The sequence below is a fragment of the Prosopis cineraria genome, unplaced genomic scaffold, assembly GCF_029017545.1.
Source record: "Prosopis cineraria cultivar Desert tree isolate PC_DT_omini unplaced genomic scaffold, ASM2901754v1 PC4, whole genome shotgun sequence".
NCBI classification, from domain to species: domain Eukaryota; kingdom Viridiplantae; phylum Streptophyta; class Magnoliopsida; order Fabales; family Fabaceae; genus Prosopis; species Prosopis cineraria.
The window spans coordinates 40,971,395-40,994,971 of NW_026555335.1; the positions used below are offsets into that span (position 1 = coordinate 40,971,395).

The following is a 23,577-nucleotide window of genomic DNA, read 5'->3' on the forward strand; positions in this document are numbered from 1 at the left end:
TATCTGATTAAAGTAACACAACACCAGCACCTTCTGAATTACCGACACACATTAGTACTTGCTACAACTGAGATAAAAGAGGGTAAGTAAAGAGTTCCATTGGCATGTGCAAACATAAACAAACAGAAAGATGCACTCCTGTGTGCTCGTCTATATATAGATCTATTTGATATACTGACAGATATAAAATATAGTTCCCCTCATTCCCTTAAGATTCTTATAAACTTGCTGATGTTATTGTCTGAACTCCCACCTGGAGCAGCAGCTCTGGCTGCACTTTCACTCCACTTAGAAGCGTTCCTTCTAATATCTTCACTTTTTCCACCATCCATAACCTCTCTTATGCACTGATCCAGCACTTCCCCTCTTAAAACGCCATCCAAATCCTTCTTTGCTCTTAAACCCACTCCCCACAACTCTTCCACTAGCTTAGCATTTGTAGGCTGATCACTCCAATGAGCCACCCCCACAATTGGCACTCCTATGCTCAGCGCTTCTAACACAGAGTTCCATCCACAATGAGTTACAAAGCAACCCACAGCTGGGTGAGCCAACACTTCCACTTGGTTGCACCAAGTCACCACCAATCCCTCGTCGTTTAGAAGATCTTGTGGCAATTTGTCGTCAGACTCTTTGAGAACCCATAAGAACTGCTTCTTGCTTGCCTTCAAACCCGTGGCAATTGCTTGGGCTTGTTTGGCTGAGGTAGTTCCCATGCTTCCAAATGACACAAATACTACTGATTTTGGTGGTTTTGTGTGCAGCCACTTCAAATAGGTATGGCTGCTTGGTTCCCAGAAACTGGCACCGTAAGCAGTGTCGCCGTCTGATGGTTGGCCAACGTAGGCCGATGGAATCATTGGCCCCACCGTTACAAGTGGCCATTGGCCTTCCAATGACTTCACTAGCTATCAACAACAATACAGACACGTCACTTGTGAATGAGAGCTAAATTAACGTTTAAAACTTGTTTTACAAGCCCCGGATTTTTCTTAATCATGTGTGGCAAGAAATATTTGGCTTCATACCGTGCATATTTGTATCTGTTTCAAATAATTTAGGGACTTTCAACTGATCGCAGTAATATACAATTAATTTATGGACTAATCAGTATTTGCTTCACAAAAATATTGCAGTTTAAGATATATGGAAGAAAAATTAAGGCCCATGTATAGTCTCAATCACTTGAGTAACAGTCCTTTGAATATACGATTGCACATATAGTCAAGGATGTGAATGAATCGTCAATATATAAAAAATATAGAAAATTGTATTATTTACAAATTCTAGTGGGACTCAATTTTGGGATTTATGCAAATGCATAGACACCACTCTAACCAACCACACACTCCCTCTGTTTTTTATTATTAGAGAAATATCACTTTTAACTTCTATTTTTTTATAAGCAAAATTACTTATTTCAATAAGCATTTATTACATATTTTTAAATCACCTATTATAATTTACATTAATGAAAAACAATTAATATATGCTTATGTTGATTAATATAAGGAATTTTAGCTTACTTTTTTATTTTCATACATAAATATTATATTTAACTGTTTTTCTTAAACTGTATGATACAATTTTTTTCTCTCATATATAAAAACAGAAAGTACTTAAAAAAAAATCATTTAGCTTGTCCAAAAAATCATTTTGGACAAAAAGCAAATTAATCACATGAATAGCCGTCTCCAGCTATTAAAGATTTTGAACCAAGAAAAAAATTATTAAAAAAGTTCTTTTTTTTAAAAAAAAACATTGATAGATAGAATATAGTACGCTAAAAAATACGAAGCTTATAAAATTAATAGTCAAAGATCCAAAAACTAAATTTCTTTTTTAAGAAATTACAAAAATAAATTAATATTAATATTTCATTAAAAATGTAATTGTGTTCTCTATAACTAAAATGTAAATTTCTTTTTTACGATAAAAACATTTTTAAAAATACTCTCAATAATTTATTATTGAGAGTATAACCCCCCCTCCTGATGTCTCTCATGGCTCACAACAGCAGACACAAACAAAATGAAAGAACAATATTACTAATTAGGTGCAGAGATGGGAAGGCATAAAATTTTGGCAAGATTAGTGGAGTAGTGCTGATAATACACCGCATGATTTATGTTATAGTAAGCCCGATGGTAGATTGCAAGATTGTAAGGTATGTGACATGGTATATGAATGTGGGGAGTGGGAATTCATGTATCTCAAGGATCATTTACCAGAGGCTATATTATTACAATTGAGGACTGTGCCGTGCCTATTGAGGGAGCTTGGTGCTGACTGTATTAGATGGAGAGGTTCCTCACACAACAAGTATAGTGTTGCTGATATGTTTACCCACATGACTCAATCTGCTAATGTTGCTGCTAATACTATTTGGAAGAAAATTTGGAATTGGAGGGGACCAAGAAGGATCCAGGTATTTCTCTGGCTTGCTAACCATGATCGTCTGTTGACTTCTTCTAGGAGAGCTAAGTTGTTGGGGTGTTCTCCTCTGTGTTGCAGGTGTGGGTTAGAAGATAAATCATTAGAACATGCTATTCGTGAGTGCACAGCTGCTAGAAATGTCTGGCTTTTGCTTAATCGTGAGGAGGTTGGGAATAGTTTCTTTCAGATGAATGGTAGGGACTGGTTTAGATTGAATGGTAGGGACTTGCTGGTGGCAACGGACATGGAGGAATAAGGTTCTTTTTGAGGAAGGTTTTGAATTTCCCAATGACCCTGTTAGCATTATTAAACGTTATGTGTGGGAGATGGTTAATTTGAACAATAGTGATGATATGTCGAACCTGGCCAGTATGGTGGTTCATATCAAATGGCAGCCTCCCCTCCGGGCTGGTGCAAATTGAACTTTGATGGTGCAGCTAAAGGGGGTTCTGCCTTGTCAGGGTGCGTAGGTTATTGAGAGATGAGCATGGTAGATGGATTGGCTTTGTGAAAAGATGTTCTGCCATAAATGCTGAATTATGGGGTGTTTCATGGGGGTTAAGGATGGCTAAGCGGATGGGTGTGAATAATCTTCTGGTAGAAGATGACTCCACTTCGGTGGTCAGTATGCTGGAAGATACGAGGGAAGAAGGTGAGTCTTGCAGAGCTCTTTTATCTTTGATTCAGAAGGAGATGCAGGGTGACTGGCAAGTTAATTTCCTTCACGTTTACAGAGAAGGCAATCAGTGTGCTAATTGGCTAGCAAATCATAGTTTTAATTTTGGTTTTGAGGCTTTTTTTTTTTTTTTTGCTTCGCCTCCTAGTGATTTACAGAATTTACTGTACAGTGACCGATTGGGTGTTTCATACCTAAGAGAGATTTTGCTGAAGAAATAATACAGGGCTTTACCTGTCAGTTTACCAGAAAAGAGAAATATTACTAATGAGGCCTTAAATTTACCTCATTTTCCAGCTCTTGGAAGGTGTTGCAGAATACCCAGTCATTGAGCTCCAAAGCCTCAAACTTGTCCATGATCGCGGCAAAATAAGCAGAATGATCAGCAGGTCGCGCAATAAAACTTGGCAAATCAGAGAATTCAAGAGGAGGAAGGCCAGGCAGCGAGATTGGAAACGCTTCATCGTTCAAAGGCAAGCTGAGCCGACCCTCTCTGATTCGCCAATACAGTGAACACACAGAAGCTGAATTGGTCAAGAACACAGCTCCATAGATCCCAAACTGCTTGGCCACATCAAGCGCCCAAGGAAGCAGAGAATCGTAAACGATACAACGAACAGGAAAAGAAGAGTCTCTGAACTTCGATATAAGCTTAGTTAAAGCTTTGGATCCAACTAATTTATAGGACTCTAAGTAGGCTTCCACGCTTGGAGCTTGCCTGAAGCCACTTTCATCGTAGCCATCTGAGAGGGGTTCAATGGAAATAGTGGGTGCGTTTATGTGCTTAATTGTGTAAGGGGTGGTGGCAAAAGTGGCTTTCAGACCTTTTGCGACGAGTCGTTTCGCGAATTGAACGAGTGGGTTGATGTGCCCTTGAGCTGGGTAGGGAAGAACAAGGACATGGCCTTTTGGGATGCTCATCTTCTCATCATCACTCTTTCACTTCTGTCACATTTTGGCATGAGATGATTTTGCTTTTATTTATACAAAAAGTGGAAAAATTTTGATGGTTGAGAGAATTTAAGGTCTCACTTAAAATAGTCATTATTCTCCTAAATTTAGTTGTTAATACTAAATAAATTTGCAAATAATTATTTATTTTGAGTGAAATTTATATGTATTTTTTTATTTATTTTAAAGCCACGACAAAATCATATAAGTTAAGAAAAAAATAGGTGAGATCATTAGATATGAGGCATTAGAGATCGTTTGTTACTTGTTATGCACTTAAGAACCATGTTTAGGGTTGGGGATTTTTTGCACCCTTTTTAAGGTTGTCCAGTAAATGATGAATATCTTTGCTCCCAATTTATTTGCATGTAGTAGGACTTGCAATTCTTATTTAATGGACATTTAGCCTCTATTATGAATTATAGATTTTTTGTATATTTTTTTGGAGTTTATGAATAAAATTGCACCATACTTTTTAAGTTAAGGATGTTAGCAGCTCATTGTAAAAGTTTTTGTGGGTGAATTTGTACCTTAAATCTCTAAAATAATGATCCAATCTTTTATAATGAGATGTTTTATCCTTGTGATGATGTTGAGGAGCTAGTGATTATAAGAATATTCACTCTTAATGAGATTGATAGCCTCCATCGAGCTGGAGTCAACATTGATCTTAGAAAAAATTTTCTTTTCAGCAAATAGCGAGACTTGAGTTTGGAGTAAACATTAGCCCCAGAAAAATTATCCTTTCAGGCTTTCGGCGGTGTTAGGAAGGTTCGTGGCATTTCTATGCTTCCTGACATACGTGGTCATATTCTCTTTTGTAGTTTGATTAGTCAAGCAAAGAAAATTGAGGGGATTTTTCCCTGTTTTGACCAGGAATTTTAAGACAAGAAAGCCCATTGGGCATAGGTTCACGAATCCTTTTCGTTTCTCTTTGTTTCCACTGTGAATTATGCTTTTATAATTATCATCTAATATCTTTTTATTATTTTTTTAATATATGACTATAAAAAAATTAAATTTATTTTTGTTCTATATTTATTGAACGGGTTAACGAAGCATTAATATTCTAGAAAAATAAATATATTCATATATTACCCGGAATCGAAAGAATATGTATGCTGTGTTCCGGCATTTGTCTCACTAATCTTTTAAAAAAAAAAATCAAAAAATTTTAGTTGTTGAGCCGCCATTGATGCATAAGGAGGTGAAGGTGGTGGTGTTCATGAATACTATTGTGGAGTTCAGTTGTGCTGCAATAGAATATATTTTCTATTTCCTTTTTAAATTCTTTTGAATTGAGTGAGAAGAAGCAGGAGAATCAGGATTCGTAAAAGCCAATTGCAACGAGGCACTAGATCAGTGGAAGATGCTAATTGATTAGTAGAAAGTAATCAGGTTTTCAGTTGTCACTACCAGGCTTGTATTTTTTTTTTCCTTTTATTTTTCGTGAGTGTTTAATTTATCTAACTCTGCAAGAATCAGTTTTGTATTTCAAGTCATCCGGAGTCATTTTTGCATCTTCTTGATTAATTGTTATTTCTCTTTTAAGTTTTTTTTTTTAAATTTCTCTTTTAAGTTTTTTTTTTTTAATTTCTCTTTTAAGTTTTAACTACTGATGCAGGTACCAAAAGTAGGGATTTGATATGCACATGTTATCATGAATAAGAAAAAAATGGCTGTGTTTTTTCACCAAGAAAATAAAATGGCTCTGCCCTTTTTCTTCTCTCGTCTACCTTTTCCTCTATTCTTTCTCCCTTCATACTAAGAGGCAAGAAAAGTTAAATTTTCTGTATTATTCATGCATCGAAGCATTCAACAAAAGATCAACACAAACAATTTACTATTGCAAGAAATTTGAATAGATTCCATACACAGTACGATACGCAAATAATCTCATAATCCTGTTTCCTGAACTTCATATCGTGCACTCTTCTAGAAAAAAAATGAAGAGAACCTTTGTGCATATTCAGAACAGACCTGAGAGATATCTTGTCCCATGAAAACTTGAGCCGCGATGTGCGTTGTCCAGAGTGAATGATTTTATTGGCCGAAGCTTGCTTACAAAAATTATGATCCAGCATAAAAGCCACTGAATCACCAAGATCACTTCCACTAGTCTAAGTATCTCTTCACCAACAAGAAACCACCTCCTCACTGTATAATACTAAGTATTTACAACTTGACTTGAGACAATAAAAGGACAGAAGTTCAATGACCTCTTGCAAGATGTGTACATATATATATATATATATTTATATGAGAGCCAAGGTCATCGAATGTGTATTTACATCTGCGAGAGAAACCATAATATTTTCTCAACAATTTACATCTTTTTTTTTTTTTTTAAGGCAGCAATCATAAACATAGCCAGTAGTTCTTGTTAGAACACAAACCCATTCCTGTAACGTTCAGCTTCTAAATCATGTCTTCTTTTTCCTCAACAGGAGCCATTTTACGACATTGAATAGCATTCTCCATCTCTTTTGTGCTTTGCCATCAACAGCACTCTTATCCGGCTTATGGATTGGAGACTGAATATCAGCATCAAGGAAATGAAGATGGGCATGATCATCGAAAACATGAGACACAGTATCTGTTTCACCAATGAAAGAATTAGAAGTTTGGACTGGAAAACCTAGTGTTTGGTCATATCTGAAATTCATGCCGTCACTGATGGGCAAGCAATATTCATCCAAGTCACTAGCTCCAACAGAGTACACGGATGACAATATATCCGGAGAGGGGGCACTCCCCTGGAAGTAATCAAATCGATCAGTCTTTTGAGGAGACAAAATCTTGCTGGCACTATATCCATCTGAATTGGGTGAGCATGACGGGAAAAGTAAGTTGTCCTCCATCAGAGAGGCTCCATCATTGAAAGAGTCAAATTTCTCCCTTTGTTGAATTGCATAAAGTACTGAGCTTTGAGCATCGGCCTGATAATATACACTAGGTTTAGTAAGAATTATTAAAAATGGGGAAAGGAATAGGGCAGGAGACCAAGAAAAAGGTAGATTAGAGAAGAGTGCCTTTTCAGTTTCAGACAGCTTATCAACAGGGACAAACTGACTTTCAGAGAGCAGTCCCGTCACTTGTCCAACAGCATTGAAGACAACACCAGATTTTGGTTGGGAATGAGAAGGGAAGTACAGAAACCTCCGCGTATCAAGCACACATGTTTGAGCGTGCTCCACTGTTGCTTCCCACATTTTCGTGGACATACCTGTACCCAAGATCTGCACATGCCAAAGAAAACTTCTTTTTTTTTTTCATTTGGCAAAGATAAATAAATATTTTTGGAAAAATACAATTGTTGGTGCCTATACTTTTAGCATATTTTGGTATTAGTCCCAATACTTTTTCCGTTGCTCCTAGTCCCTTAAATTCTACCTGTTTGCAATGTTAGTTCCTATATTTTTAAATATGAACATGAGGACTTAATGGTGGCCAAAGTGAACATAAACTCCATTACTTATCATGCTGACTTGTTAAAACCATGATGAGTTGTAAAAGAAAAAATGAATAGAAGGGGGGGAAAGCACAACATTGAATCAAAATCCTTAAATGCGTGACGCGCAAAACAATGGAAGGAAGAAGACGCAATAGCTAGGGCAAAAAGGCAAAAGGATTAGCAGCCATTTTGCCCATACAATATCTAATTTATCATAATTTACCAACTCAACAACAGAAATAATAGAGCAATCAATGCACACATCAACAGATTTAAATCCATCAGTGAAGATAAAGACCAACTTACACATGAAACTTAAAAGGACTAGGAGCAGCAAAAAAACATATAGGGGCTAATACCCAAACATGTCAAAAGTATAATAACTAAAAGTTATATTTTCCCTTTGCTCAAAAAACAAAAGTTATATTTTCCCAATATTTCATTTAAACAAGTGCTTTTCAATCAGAACTTTATAACTGTGTACTGAATGTCTGATATAATTTTTTTTAAAAAAAATGCACTAGTTAAATTTTCTGTAACATTGCTATAAAAGAATTCAGTCATGCCATAAACAAGTATGTCAAGGATAAGTCGCATTATAGATCAGTTTTAAGATAATTTAAACATGAGGGTAATCAAGAATATACATTATATATATCTTACTGGGGAGTTGTACTTCACAATGGAGAAGTTGAGAAGATAATTTTAAGCTAAGTGATCCAACCAGTGGACAACTAAACTGTAAGACAAAATCTTTTTTCTAAGCTCCTTTAATCTCACAGAAGGATTTGAAGTATGTGACAATATAAAGGGATAGCAAGAGCATAAAATTGGAGTAGTAAAGATGAAAATGTTGAGATGAATGTGCAGATATATATGAAAAGATAAAATCCAAAACGAACATATATGGAAAAAAGTAGGCGTGGCATTTATTGAGGAAAAAATGGTAAAAAATCATTTGAGATAGTTTGAACATATATAGAGAAGGCCGTGAGAGGCACTAGTGAGGAGAGTGAAATGGATAATCTAGAGCCTTGTAAAAAGGAGTACAGGAAGACTAAAATGAGCAAATATGAGAAAAAGAGGGTGTTGCATCTTAATGAGGAGAAAATGGTAGAAAATCGTTTGAGATAATTTGAACATATACAAAGAAGGCCATAGGAGGCACTATTGACAAGAGTGAAACGGATAATCTTGAGCCCTATAAAGAAGGACAAAGGAAAACTAAAGAGAACACTTATGAAAGTTGATAAACGAGACCTTTTGGTTAATAATATTCCTAAAAGCTTAGTTGATGATAGAACACAATGATATCATGTAATCCATGTAACTGACCCCACTTAGTGGGATAAGAATTGTTGTTGCTAATAATGTAAAACTCTATATGCTCAGGATTAATTAATAGCTAGTGATTGCAAAAACACACAAACACACACAATAAGGTAGTAGTTGATTTATTTTTACACTGCGAAGCTTTGCTGAGTCTAAGTTGAGCTGTGTGAGAAAATCTTTCACAGTATCGATCTTTTCCTGACTCAAACGCTTGTGGAAAGCTCCATCCTTGCCAATCTTTTCTAATCTCCAGACTTCATCAGACAGACTAGGAGGGTGGTGTTTCTTGTACACTGCAGCCAAATATAATCACAAATAATTTACAATTCCTCCCTTGCTTTGACAAGAAAATTGAAAAGCTCAAATGAGTCCTGTTATATGGTATCAATTATGGTAAAGGAAGGAATTCTGAATTCAGATATTTAAAAAAAAAAACAAAAACACAATTAAACCAAGATTGACCATTTGCAGCTAAAAGAAATCACATATGGGAAAAGAACAATGAGGAATATCCAATCAAGCTCATTCTAGATTGAACACACAACAAAGAGGTCACTCAAGCAAATACATTTCTTTCATGCATCGTATTTTCTTTTTCATCATCTTATCAGATGTCTGCGGAGTTCCAGATGAAATACACTCAAAGTCAACTGAGATAGCATTTGCAAAATATTATATCTTTATGCATCTAAGAACAACAAAAATAAATTGAAGTACTCACATTCCCCTCGGTGATCTCTGACAATAAATGAGTCTGTCTTTGCTTCTTTAATACTAAATCCATCAAAGTTATTTACAGCTCTAGCTCCTAGCCTGAACTTCCTGCTCCTTGTCCAGCTTGAATTATCTGTAAATGAAACTTCACCCACCACACCAATCCCATCTTTAAGATACAAAAATACATCTCCAGTGAGAAGAGGCTTTTTTCCATCTCTCTCTTTTACAATGTTGCTCCTAAACTCTTCAGGCGTCCAAATATCACTTCTGTCTTCAAAATCACCCTCAAGTACTACAATTTCCACCTTAGCTGCAGATTCAGGTCCTGAACTAACAACCTGTCCAGTCAGGACATCAACTAAACTTATCCTTAAATTGGAGCCATCTTCCCCTTCAATTCGAGCTCCTGTAAAAATGGGAGGAGAGATATTGCTCTCAAATCGCAGCTGCAAATTTCTTGATTCAGAAGTAAGAATCTCCTTCTCACAGGCCCTGAAATGGAAAGTAAAAAGAATACAGGAGTCAAGCTGAACTTTTTCAAATCATTGGGCTTCCAATTTTCCTTTGTGCTGATCCATTTTGAGTACTTTTTCCCTGCAAATTTCATTATTGACAGAGTAATGTTTCTTACTGTTTCATGCTTATTAAATGCCTCCTAAGAGCCGATTCAACTTCCTCCTTAACCTGCAAAGATGTCATATCTATGATTGGTATCTGATGTCAACTATCCAGTAAAAGCAGAGCTAATACAATACAGAATCAAAATCCAAACTTGCTGTTACCAGAAAAAGAATTAATTATCAACATAGGATTCCAGTTAGAAGACCACCTTTTACTTGAGTCAATACTCATAGCACAAAATTTAACAAGAACACGATATCACAGCTTTTGGTTCATTTATCTGAGATTAAAGAGGTCTCGTTAAGTTGCTTGAAAGCATTAAATATTTCTCTACAACAATAATTGATAATAAGAAAAAATATCTTCCATTCAACAGACCAAATTATAAAATGCATAACATAAAACCCTATAAGTACTTGTAGTTTTGAGCAATCAAATAATTCTATATTTCATCAGAAACTTTACAGGGATACATACACTGATAGTGGGAACTGGAAATTCTAAGAAAATAGGGAGAGAATCAGAAAATAAGAAAAAAATAATACAAAGTCAAATTACCTGAGATATTCTCCCCAAGTATAGCAACATAATATTATTAATATTACAAGAGAGATATACGGCTTAACCATACTCCCCCTCAAGTTGGGTATGTTAATCATGTCTAACTCGCTCACACAACTCTCAAACACAAGTCCATGTAGTCCTTTAGTCAACACATCTACAGCTTGAAGTTTTGTGGAAATGTATGTTAAGCACATGATGCCTTCTTCCACCTTTTCTCTAATGAAGTGTCTGTCCACCTCTACATGCTTTGATCTTTCATGTTGCACTAGTTTCAACACCATGCTTATGGCGGCTTTGTTATCACTATACAGCTTTAATGGTGGATTGATGTGACCGTGAGATGTGGTCAGACTTATAAGAGGAGATCAAGGGGGCAGTTGGGTGTAGAAAGGAAATACCCATTGGGTTAGGATTAATATCCTGAGGGTCCAGAAAAGAAGGATTATGCCATGATGTTTTGGTAGGGTGGCTTAGATTTAGTCTCGATATTGAAGTCACCTTTTTGCTTGCTTTATTTGGCTGTATTATTTTTGTTGGCACTCAAGGGATGTTTTAGAGAAGTTAGACAGAAGTGAGGAGAGTGCTGGTCTCTCGAACACCAGTGAGAGACTTTTTCTTGTTGCTGTGGTCTTCCATTTAGTTTGTAATTTCAGTAGTTGGGAATAGGGTTATGGCTAGAATCAGTGAGTTTCTCTTGTAACACTGATTCGGTTCATATGCATTAATATCAAAAACCTCAGAATTTCCCTCATTTATTTCTCTTTGCATTGAAAGCTTGGTTCTATTAGTTACTTTAGAGCAGAGCTCTAACAATTGGCATCAGAGCCGTGCAATCCTCGGACCTTCTGATAAGCGAAAGAGAGATGGCCGAAAGAGTGCAATACTCCAATCCCGAGGTACAAGAGTTGAAAGAATCTGTTGGAGGACTATCGAAAGAAATGATCATGATGAAGGAGATGATGCAGACGATGCAAGATAAATTAGAGCAAATAGCAGAGAAACAGAAAAGTGTAGACCAACCTCCTGAACAAGATCAACCCAGCCATGAAGAGACTACAGGAAGCACCGGAGATCATGAAAAAGAAGTAGGGAAGTATAGGAAGCTGGAGTTACCAATATTTGATGGAGAAGACCCTATCGGGTGGCTTTTCAGAGTGGAAAGGTATTTTCGAATCAATGCTGTGGCTGAAATGGAGAGACTGGAAGCAGCCATCGTGTGCCTCGAAGGTAAGGCTCTTAACTGGTATCAATGGGTGGAAACTCGAGCACCTATCCGAGAATGGTCAGAGTTCAAGCAAGAACTTCTGCGTCGATTCCATCCCTCACAGCTTGGGGATGAATATGAGATGATGTTTGCAGTCAAACAGGAGCGTTCTGTGCGCGAGTATGTGGAGGAGTTCGAACGCGTATCAGTTATGGTGGGAGACGCATCAGAATCGTGTGTGGTTGGAGCATTTCGTGTAGGACTAAAACCAGAGATAAGGGCTGAATTAAAGCTCACGGCCGCCAGTACCCTTAGAGAAATTATGGAGATGTCTATTAGGGTGGATGAGAGGAATCAGGTAATAGAGAAGGCCAAAGACTCACGGTTTCTGCAAGGCCAGCATTTTCAAAGTGGGCTTAAAAATGAATCAGCCCAAACTCCTTTCACACGGATCACTCATGTGGCTGAGCCCAGTAAAAGCATGCACACCTCTTCAATACACTCGGGACTCCAGAAACGGGCTAAGACAAAAACGGCAGACTCAAAAGTAGCGAGCAACACGACAGGAACAACGTCGTCGCGTCCAGGGGGACGAACCTAGCGACTGTCAGACGTGGAATTAACTCGTCGGTGAGAGCTTGGTTTGTGTTTCAAATGTGCAGATAAATTCGGACCTAATCACATCTGCAAAAATAAAAATCTGCAACTGATGTTGCTGGAGCTAGAGCCCAAGAAGGGGAACCGAAGGCCATGAACCAATATGCACTGAAGATAGTGAAGAAGCCGAAGAAGATGAAACTTGAATGGAGTTATCACTAAACTCCATAGTTGGGTTTGGAGGGAATCACACTATGAAGGTACGTGGGAGACTAGAGGAAGCCGAGATTGTGATTTTGATTGATAGTGGGGCTACCCACAACTTCATAGCTGAGGAATTAGTCACCAAAATAAAAATTCCAGTGGAGGACATTGCCGTCTACTCTATCACTGTTGGGGATGGGTTTAGTATTAAAGGGAAGCAACGCTGCAATGACCTCAAGTTACAGGTACAAGGCCTGGACATTATTCAAACTTTCTACCCCTTTCCACTCAGTGGCGTGGATGCTGTACTAGGAGTTGAATGGTTAAAATCTTTAGGAGAAGTGAAGGTTAACTGGGGGCAACTGACCATGAAGATTGTTAAGAAAGGAAACAAGGTGTGTTTACAAGGTGATCCCGCTCTAACCAAGGCCTTGGTTTCCCTTAAGTCATTCATTCGATCCGTACAGAAGAGAGGGGAGGGGTACATGATCGAATATAATGGGATGAATAATGAAGAAACAACTGCTGAAACTATACAATTGGCGCCTGAAATTCAGAACCTCCTGGACCAATTCTCTATAGTTTGTCGACCTTTTGAAGGGTTACCACCAACTCGTTCTCATGATCATGCAATAGCAACCAAACCAGGCGAACAACCTCCTAACATACGACCATATCGGTTCCCTCATGTTCAAAAAAATGAAATTGAGAAGATGGTGAAAGATATGTTGAGAGCAGGTATCATCCAGCCCAGTCAAAGTCCTTATTCAAGTCCCGTTTTGTTGGTTAAGAAAAAAGATGGAAGCTGGAGATTCTGTGTGGACTATAGAGCCTTGAGCAAAATCACGGTGCCTGACAAGTTTCCCATATCGGCTATAGATGAGTTGTTGGATGAGTTAAAAGGAGCCGCCATCTTCACCAAGCTGGATTTGAAGTCCGGATACCATCAGATCAGAATCATGGCTGGAGATGAACATAAAACAGCATTTAGAACCCACGAGGGACATTATGAATTCAAGGTAATGCCCTTTGGTTTAACCAATGCTCCTTCCACATTCCAATCTTTAATGAATGAGATATTCCGAGAGCATCTTCAGAAATTTGTGCTTATATTTTTTGATGACATACTTATTTATAGCCATGATTTAACATCTCACTTGAAACATTTGAAAGCTGTTTTGTCTATCCTGAAAGAGAACCAGCTAGTGATCAACCTTAAGAAGTGCACTTTCGCCCAACCAAAAATTGAATATCTTGGGCATATCATTTCCAAGGAGGGAGTGCAAGCGGATCCCAGCAAAATTGAGAGTATGGTGCAGTGGCCTAAACCCAAGAATGTGAAATCCTTAAGAGGGTTCCTAGGGTTGACAGGGTATTATAGAAGATTTGTCAAGAATTATGGAAAAATCGCTAGTCCTCTCACCGATTTACTTAAGAAAGATGCCTTTAAATGGACCCCAAAAGCTAAAGAAGCCTTCTAAAGTCTCAAGACAGCGATGACTTCTCTCCCAGGCCTAGCTATGCCTGATTTTTCCATCCCGTTTGAGTTGGAAACAGACGCTTCCGAGTCTGGAATAGGAGCAGTGCTGATGCAGAATGATCGTCCAGTGGCATATTTCAGCCAAAAGCTCTCTAACCGCGCTCAACAATGTTCCATTTATGAGAGGGAACTTATGGCAATTGTTATGGCAGTCAAGAAATGGCGACACTACTTATGGGGGGAGAAATTTGTCATCCGGACAGATCAGAAAGCTTTGAAGTTTCTGCTGGAACAGAGAATTGTAGAAGAAAGTCAACAGCACTGGATCACTAAATTAATGGGGTTCAAGTTTGAAATAGCTTACAAACCGGGCAAGGAAAATCATGCAGCGGATGCACTTTTAAGGAAAGAAGAAAATCTGGAGATACATGGTTTTTCTTTATGGCAGCAAGGTGACCTTGAAGAATGGGAGAAAGAAGTACATGCTGACCCTAAGTTAAATGATATACTGCAAAAAGTCATACCAAGCAAGGAAATTTGGAGGGATACAGCCTTGTGAAGGGTTGTCTACACTATAAAGGACGATTGATGCTACCAAAGAAGTCTACCAGAATTCAATTGCTCATGAAGGAATTTCATGATTCACCAACCGGAGGCCATTCGGGTTATTTGCGCACTTACAAGAGGCTTTCTACTGTTGTATATTGGGAAGGCATGAAAAAAGATATCCAACAATATGTGTCACAGTGCGACGTGTGCCAAAAGAACAAATATCAAGCATTAACTCCAGCTGGGCTGTTACAACCCTTGCCGATTCCTCAACAAATTTGGGAAGATATTAGCATGGATTTCATTACAGGACTTCCAAAATCCAAAAGACATGACGTCATACTTGTTGTTGTTGATAGGTTGACAAAATATGCCCACTTCTTGGCTTTGACCCACCCATTTACAGCAAAAGAAGTTGCTGAAAGATTCATTAATGACATTGTTAAATTGCATGGGTTTCCAAAAAACAATTGTGTTAGATAGGGATAGGGTGTTTGTAAGTCAGTTTTGGAAGGAATTATTTAAGCAAGCAGGCACTCAGCTTTGTCTTAGCTCTGCTTACCACCCGGAATCTGATGGCCAAACCGAAGTCTTGAACAGGAGCTTAGAAACTTATCTGCGTTGTTTCACCAGTGAGAAACCAACCCAATGGGCGCAATGGTTACCTTGGGCTGAGTATTGGTACAACACAACTCATCATGGGGCTGCTGGAATGACACCCTTTAAGGCGGTGTACGGACGGGACCCTCCTACTTTTTTTAAGCTGAATGGGGAACCGTCAGGCATTGAAGCTGTCGATGAACAGATTCAGTCCCGGAATTCCATTATTGCCATTTTAAATGAAAACCTCACTGTGGCGCAAGAAAGAATGAAGAAGCAAGCTGACAAACGTAGGCGAGAGATACAGCTGGACATTGGAGATTTAGTCTATGTCAAAATCAGACCCTACAAGCTGAAATCTTTAGCTAAAAGACTTAATGAGAAACTCAGCCCTCGTTTCTATGGCCCCTTCAAGATCATAGAGCAGATTGGACAGGTCGCATACAAGCTGGAACTTCCTTCCACAGCTCGCATTCACCCAATCTTTCACATTTCTCAACTCAAAAAATCAGTTTGTTCAGCTATTGTCACTCCTACTATACCACCAGCACTTTCTGCAGAATTGGAGCTACAGGTACAGCCTCAAGACATATGCAAGGTTCGGAAACTTATGACAGGCCAGCTGGAGGTTTTAGTGAAATGGAGAGATTTACCCGAGTTTGAGAATTCATGGGAGACAGCTGACACCATTTCTCTCCAATTTCCAGATTTTCCCCTTGAGGACAAGGTGAGACTCTTAGAGGCGGGAAATGATGTTACCGTGAGATATGGTCGGACTTATAAGAGGAGATCAAGGGGGCAGTTGGGTGTAGAAAGGAAATACCCATTGGGTTAGGATTAATATCCTGAGGGTCCAGAAAAGAAGGATTATGCCATGATGTTTTGGTAGGGTGGCTTAGATTTAGTCTCGATATTGAAGTCACCTTTTTGCTTGCTTTATTTGGCTGTATTATTTTTGTTGGCACTCAAGGGATGTTTTAGAGAAGTTAGACAGAAGTGAGGAGAGTGCTGGTCTCTCGAACACCAGTGAGAGACCTTTTCTTGTTGCTGTGTTCTTCCATTTAGTTTGTAATTTCAGTCGTTGGGAATAGGGTTTTGGCTAGAATCAGTGAGTTTCTCTTGTAACACTGATTCGGTTCATATGCATTAATATCAAAAACCTCAGAATTTCCCTCATTTATTTCTCTTTGCATTGAAAGCTTGGTTCTATTAGTTACTTTAGAGCAGAGCTCTAACATGGATCCACTCAGACATATATTTCATTCATGACTCGTTTCAGCCACAATTCCTCCATAATTCCTTGAGCCAATGCTCATAATTCTGATTCAGCACTACTTTTGGACACTACCCTTTGTTTTTCACTCTTCCAAGTCAACAAGTATCCCCCCACAAATGAACAATAACATGAAGTTGACCTTTTGTCCTTGTAAGTTCCTCCCCAATTTGCATTTGTGCAAGTTTCTATGGACCTTTGCTCCTGCTTCTTAAATAATAAGCCTCATTGAGAGTCCTTTTGAGGCACCTCAATATCCTGTACACAGCTTCTAAGTTTTGCTTCATTAGACAAGTCATGTAGTAACTTGCCACATTCACTGCAGAGGCTATGTCAAGCCTCGTATGAGATAAATAAATCAATTTCCCCACAAGTTTCTGGTACCTCCCTTTGTCTACTATCTCCACGGTTTCCTCTTTTTCACCCTTACTTTCAACTTCCATATCTTCTTCCTCTTTGGACCCTTCTTCAGCACAATTTGTCTTTTTGGGCTTCTTTTAGTTTTCTTGACTGTAATAGAAGTTTCAGCAGGCTTGCATCCTAGTAAACCTGTCTCTTTCAGAAGATCAAGTATATATCTCCTCTAAGAGACATATATTCCCTTCTTTGATCTTGCAACTTCCATCCCGAGAAAATATTTCAACGACCTAGGATCCTTAGCTTCAAACTCTCAATCGAGAATAGTTTTTATTTTCTCCATTTCCTCAACAGTCACCTGTGAGTATTATATCATCATCATAGACAATAAGGATACTTCTCTTACCTTCCTCATACTTGACAAACAGTATGTGATCAGATAACCCGTTGTAGCCTGTGGCTTTGAGGACTCTTGAGAACCTCTCAAACCATACTCTGGGTTACTGTTTCAAACCATATAGTGGCTTCCTCAACTTGTACGCTTGATCACTTCTTTTGTCAAAACGAAGAGGTAAAGTCATATACACTTCTTTAAGTTCACAATTCAAGAATGCATTTTTAATCTCTAGTTGACGTAAAAGCCATTCTAAATTTGCTACCACAAAGAGCAATACTCTATTGTATTCAACTTTGCTACAGGAGCAAATGTTTACCAAACCATAGGTTTGAGTAAACCCATGGCTACCAAGTGAGCCTTGTACCTATCCAGATTCCTATCATGCTTAGGGGTGAACATCCATGTGCACCCTAATGTTCTTTTTCCTTTGGGCAATGAAACAATTTCCCATGTTCCATTTTTCTCCAAGGTTCTCATCTCCTCCATCACAACACACCTCCATTCTAGCATGCTCATTGCTTTATATACATCATTAGGGATCTTCATCTTGTCATGATTAGTGATAAAAGCACAAAATTGAGTAGACAAGGCTTCACAACTACTTTTCAATGGGGTGTTGTGCACGTGATCTAGGTTGCTTTCTAAGAGCTATAGGTAGATTCAAGTCATTTGGTTTTTCTACCTCAATCACCTTCTCAATCACTTCATCTAGGATTTGTTCAGGAACCTCCACCAGTTCAAGGTCTGGAAGTGCTTCAGGCATGATGAGTCTTTCCAATGTGCTTTTCTCATTTTCTTTCCTTGAAGGGCTTGTCAAATCTGTTTCTGACAAAAAGGATGTTCAGAGGCAGAATTTAAGGAATTTGAGGGCTGAAACTGATCAACAGACATTATAGGTTCAGCTATATCACGTTCCTCCTCTCCCCCACCTTTCAAAGGATGAAATTCACTCCACTACTCCCCCTGAATTGAAGCTTTAGGAAAAAATGGTTCATTTTCAGGAAAGGAGACATCCCTACTCACAAACAAACGTTTAGAGACAGGATCATAGCATTTTTATCTTTGTTTATTGAATAGGCAGCCAAGATAGACACACCTAGCAGCTCTATTATCAAGTCTGTGGGAGTTATGAGAGTGAACAAAAATTGTACAGCCAAGATTTTGAGGGGAATGTTTGTGTCTAGATATGTAAGAGAGTGAGACTTGCAAAGTTTATCAAGTAGAGTGGAGAAAGAGAGTACTCAACTAGGCATGCGATTTAAGATAAGCGGCAGTGAAAACAGCATCTCCCCAAAAATATTTTTGGACATTGTTTGCGAACATCAATGCATGTGCAACCTTAAGGAGGTGCCTGTTTTTCCTCTCAGTAATACCATTAAGTTGTGAGCTATTAGGACAAGAGCTATTATGAATTATACCATGATTTTTGAGAAAAGTGCCCAAGTTTTTGTTGAAGCATTCAGTGCCATTATCAATATGAAGGATTTTGATGCTAGTGTTAAACTAGATTTGAATCACGATGTAAAATTCGATAAATACAGAGGCAACCTCAGTCTTATCATGAAGCAAGTAAACCCAACAAAGTCAAGTATAATCATCAATGAATGTAAGAAACCATTTGGTATGGGTACAATTTAGAACACAGGCAGGGCCCCATAAATCACTATGAATAATAGAAAAAAGACTAGTGGGTTTATATTCAACAGTTTTAAAAATTGCACGATGATTTTTAGCGAGTTCACACTTATTACAATGAAAAGGCTCTTTGTTGAAACAAAATTCAGGAAATAACTGACTCAAATATTGAATGTTTGGATAACCCCTCCTTCTATGCCATAGTAGAAGATTGTTAGCATCCTTATTTTTAGAAGTAGTCGTGAGATTGCATTGTATTTGAGACCAAAGATTTCTCACCATTGACTCATAAAGATAGTAGAGACCATCATGCTCCTTTGCATTGCCAATCATTTTTTCCAATGAGAGATCTTGGAAAATACAATGAGTAAAGCAAAAGTGAGCCCAACAATTTGCTTGTTTTGTCAACTTGCTAATAGAAAGAAGATTACAAGCTAAATATGGAACATGACGAACTGAATCTAACTTCATAAATTTAGTAATAGTGATACTGCCTATGCCAACTATTAGGAAGGAGGATCCATTCCTTGTATTAATTTTTTCATTGCCAGCACTGGGTAAATATGTACTGAACAACTTAGAGTCAGAGGTCATAAGATCCAATGCTCCTAAATCAACAATCTACTTGTAGTTTTTAGAAGTGGTGAGAAGAGCAAAAGTACCTCGATGTGCACAGAAGCCATAGAATTTGGTTTATGGAATTGCTCTGTCATTTGTAAGACATTGAGCATCTCAATGAGCTTACCTAGTTGTTCCTTGTCAATCTAAGGCACCAAGGTAGACACAAATTGTTCATAAGAAGCTTCAAGAGATGTTTGATAACCCCAGGCTTTCCCTTCTGAGGCTTCTAGTCAGAAGGTTTGCCATGTAGGTCCTAGCATGTCTCCCAATATGTCCTACCTTCTTACAATGCTCACATGTAGGTTTTCCTTTCTGCCCTTTTGTAGTGGAGTCATTACTCCTACTCACCAACGCAGCAATGTCAACAGAGGGGTTAGAAACAGAAAGGTATCCTGTAGCATCACCTTTCTCCGTGAAGTTTCTCGTCATATTTCAACAAAGACCTCTCTTGTTGAGGGAAGAGGGGACATAATCTAGCGACTTGTTTAATCCTATAAGAAACTAAAATACTCACTCCTTCTCTATTCTTTCCTTGTGAAAGGTAGCATCACAAGCACAAACCCACTCCTCATTAGACATCAAGTCTAATTCCTTCCATAATGCAGAAATTTCCAGCTAATAGGATGCGACATCACAGTCAAATAATTGTGCCAAGCCTTCTCCATCTGAGTAAGAGGCATGCATGGCTTCCCAAATCTTATGAACATTAAGGAGGAACATAAAACTTCATTTGATCTGCCACACTGTCGCATTGATCTACCACGAAGAAACTAACGCATTTTCAGTGCGCAACTGTTGCAGCGCTTGAATATTGGTCTCGTCTAGCATCTTCATCGCCCCTGTTACAAGTCCCACCTTTCCCCTACTGTTGATAGCTAGCTTCACTGCTTGCACCCATTCACGGTAATTTGTACCATTTAATTTATCAAATACAATTAGCATGAAAGACCCTTCGAAGCCAATAATCGACCCAAGGGTACCACTAGCTTGACGCAGGTCACTTGTCAAGGACCTGTCTGTCTCAGTCATTGAATAAGTCATTTCCATAGCTGGACGACTTGGGTTCAACTCACTCAAGGTGCTTGAGTTATTGTGTTTTTTAGAATTTTTGACTGGCTCTATTACCATGTAGTTTTGAGCAATCAAATAATTCTGTATTTCATTAGAAACTGTACAAAGAATAATACATAGTCAAACTACCCAAGATACTCTCCCCAACTATAGCAATATACTATTATTAGTATTTACAAGAGAGAGAGAGATATATATAGCTTAACCACTGTACTTCACTCATTTGACTAAACATGTGCACTTTCCTCATATAACAATTAAATCGAATGAAAACATTTTCATCTCCTTCATTGGATAAAATTTTTTGCAGCATTGTCTCAATTTGGATCCATTAAGCAAGTTGATATAGCAGGGAGCTAAGAAATTCATATTCATTCAAAAAGATTCTTTCTTCTTGGCATTAGACCAAAAAAGGGGGAATGGCAGTGAGGGCCCCAGGAGAGAGAAAAAAGCAGTGAGGGTCCTAAATAACTGAAAGTTCATCTATACACAAATTAATCGATAAAACTTTAGTTGTTCATAGAAAAACCTTCAGTTGCTCAGGGCCTTCACTGCTCTGTTTTCTCCTCTGGGGGCCCTCACTGCCATTCTCCCCACACACAAAAAAAAAAAAAAAAAGTCTCTCTTTGAGAATTTCTCTGATTTTTATCTGATTTCTTCCATTCTATCACAAATGAGTGGCCATCTTTAAATAGAGCATCAAAACTTTTTCTTCAATCAAAAGCGTCCCTTTTTTCAATTTAACATATTCAGATTTAATCATCTATCAATTTAAACTAAACATGGGGCTTGAAATACAAAGAAATTAGAAATGATGCAATTTCATTTTTTTACAATTATTCTGTGACATGCCAGAAGTCCAATCAAAAAAGAAATACTTATGACTAAGCAAGGGCTAAAAATGTAGCTTTTATAATTAGAGGGCTAGTTGGAAGGCTGTGTGCAGACACCCACAAGGTGGAAAGATACCTCATACGAATCATATCAGGCCACAACAATTGCCAACATCGAATGGATGCCACAAAAAGTTATCTGCAGCATGCAAAGCATGGCGGTTCACACAAATCCATGCCTAAATTGTCTAACTTAGGTGAATAGAATTATTCTGAGGTTTGTGAATTGCATCCATAAAATTTCAAACTGACCTAAAAGTAAACATTACCGCATATTTAAAAACAGCATAATTATGAAAGGGGGGGTGGAGGAGCATGCAATGCCAGAACTATGATAGAAATGGAACCATAAAAATATCTGAAATAAGTGAGTTCCATACCACTCGACGAAGCAAGGGCTCTAGAATCGGCTCCAACAAATTCCGGAAAGAGTGTAATCTCATCGCCTCATGCACCACACTGAACAGTATTGAAAATAAATAAAGTAAAAAGCCAATACTGTGTTCAGTTAATCAAAAATGCTGTACAATGTCATTCATCTTTTCCATATTAAATTAATTTACTTAAAATTTATTACAATAGAAGGTTAATTTGACAATCATTTCTCATTAGCAAGCATGCAAGGAATATATATGACATCAATTCTCCACATGCGCAGTCAAATTCCATTCATTTCGGGAGAAGTATAACATTATATCATGATTCATAAGCTTTAAGTGACATATAGATCAATCAAAAATATATTTTGTACCATGTTCTCCATTTCCGTTATACCCTGATCCCTTCATCCAAACAGGGTTGTGAGACATTTAATCCAAATGCAATTTACTTCTAAGTAAAGGATAAGAAACAACGTATAAATTCTAAGCAAACCAAACAAGCTTTAGGAACTTGGACAAATTAATAGCAATCAAGTTTACAATGGTTATGGAGCATTCATCGCTAATTCTCATTTGGTAATAAAACCCAGTTAAGTTTATATACATATGAGCGCTTCGCATTTTTTAGGAATTCTCATCCTAAGAGCAATCCACCTAGTCAGATACAATCATCAACAAATTCTATTTGTTTTTTCACACAATTTTCCAATTTTCTTAAATCATAGCGACGAACAAGGGTGGGGAGAGAAAAATTGACCAGATAGTCGCCCGGGGGGAGAGGGGAGCAGCCTCTTACCTGGTAAGGGCGGGAACCTTTCTGCGCTTATCCTCCGGACTGCTACTTTCTGGTTTAGCCTTGCCATCTTCGGGGCGTCTCTTCTGCGACATCGCCGAAGCTTGAGCAAAAGGCGCAAGGCTATGCGGTGGCGACGGTTGTGAGCATCCAAATCGAAAAACATGCGGCTGAAGATACAGAACAGAATCAAAAGAGGACAGCTGCAACAACGCCAGTAAATGACAATATTATTAAACTGGCACCGTAACACTAACAAAGCGTTATGCCTCTTTTGTGACTGTGTGCGGGTCAAGCAAGCATATCTTACCATTAACTGAGCTTGTTTACTTTGCGGAATGCTCCTTCGGCTCGAAGCTCACTCGCCATCTACTTTTTGTTGCTTCTTTGGCTTCAAGCAACACTTACCCATTGATGCTACCATACCGTCTCTTCGCTGGTAATATGAATTTATATGAGGAGCGAAAGAGGCTTCCTCTATCGCGCGAAAAGTGTGGGGCCCACGGAAAGCGCGTTTCCTGACTCAGTAAACGGGGGTCCACCGCATCTTGAACGCGCGTTCGATGAGCTAACCTCTGCCTGAGGCTTGGAGGCATGGCTCATCCGTGACAACTATGAATTATCATTTCAGATTTCAAACCTCCATAACCGGTCAAACTCAACCTGCCTGAGTTTTCCGATCTTGGCAATTTTTCGAGCAGCAAAATAGACTCGTGCTCGGATTTTTTTTTTTTTTTGCGCACTCATGCATTCAGTAAAATATTCGTACCAT

At 38.3% G+C, this 23,577-nt stretch overlaps 2 protein-coding genes across 4 annotated transcripts; both read right to left on the minus strand.

The window, feature by feature from the left end:
* Positions 1-51: 51 nt before the first annotated feature.
* On the minus strand, positions 52-4,068 carry LOC129308322 (UDP-glycosyltransferase 74B1). The gene is made up of 2 exons (XM_054949401.1): positions 3,398-4,068; positions 52-908 (listed from the first exon to the last, which is right to left on the minus strand). The coding sequence occupies exons 1-2, from the start codon at positions 4,031-4,033 to the stop codon at positions 201-203; spliced, it is 1,344 nt and encodes a 447-aa protein (XP_054805376.1). The 5' UTR covers positions 4,034-4,068; the 3' UTR covers positions 52-200.
* A 1,816-nt stretch (positions 4,069-5,884) lies between these two features.
* On the minus strand, positions 5,885-23,483 carry LOC129308320 (calmodulin-binding protein 60 A-like). Of its 3 annotated transcripts, none has more exons than XM_054949399.1 (8): positions 23,116-23,483; positions 22,809-22,975; positions 22,013-22,091; positions 10,198-10,250; positions 9,571-10,058; positions 8,982-9,142; positions 7,096-7,302; positions 5,885-7,002 (listed from the first exon to the last, which is right to left on the minus strand). In XM_054949399.1, the coding sequence occupies exons 1-8, from the start codon at positions 23,116-23,118 to the stop codon at positions 6,487-6,489; spliced, it is 1,674 nt and encodes a 557-aa protein (XP_054805374.1). In that variant the 5' UTR covers positions 23,119-23,483; the 3' UTR covers positions 5,885-6,486. The 3 variants fall into 3 exon arrangements, with proteins under 3 accessions (XP_054805374.1, XP_054805373.1, XP_054805375.1); XM_054949398.1 differs by having other exon boundaries at positions 22,809-23,008; positions 23,116-23,482; XM_054949400.1 differs by lacking the exons at positions 22,809-22,975; positions 23,116-23,483 and adding an exon at positions 21,709-21,771.
* Between the last annotated feature and the right edge of the window lie 94 nt (positions 23,484-23,577).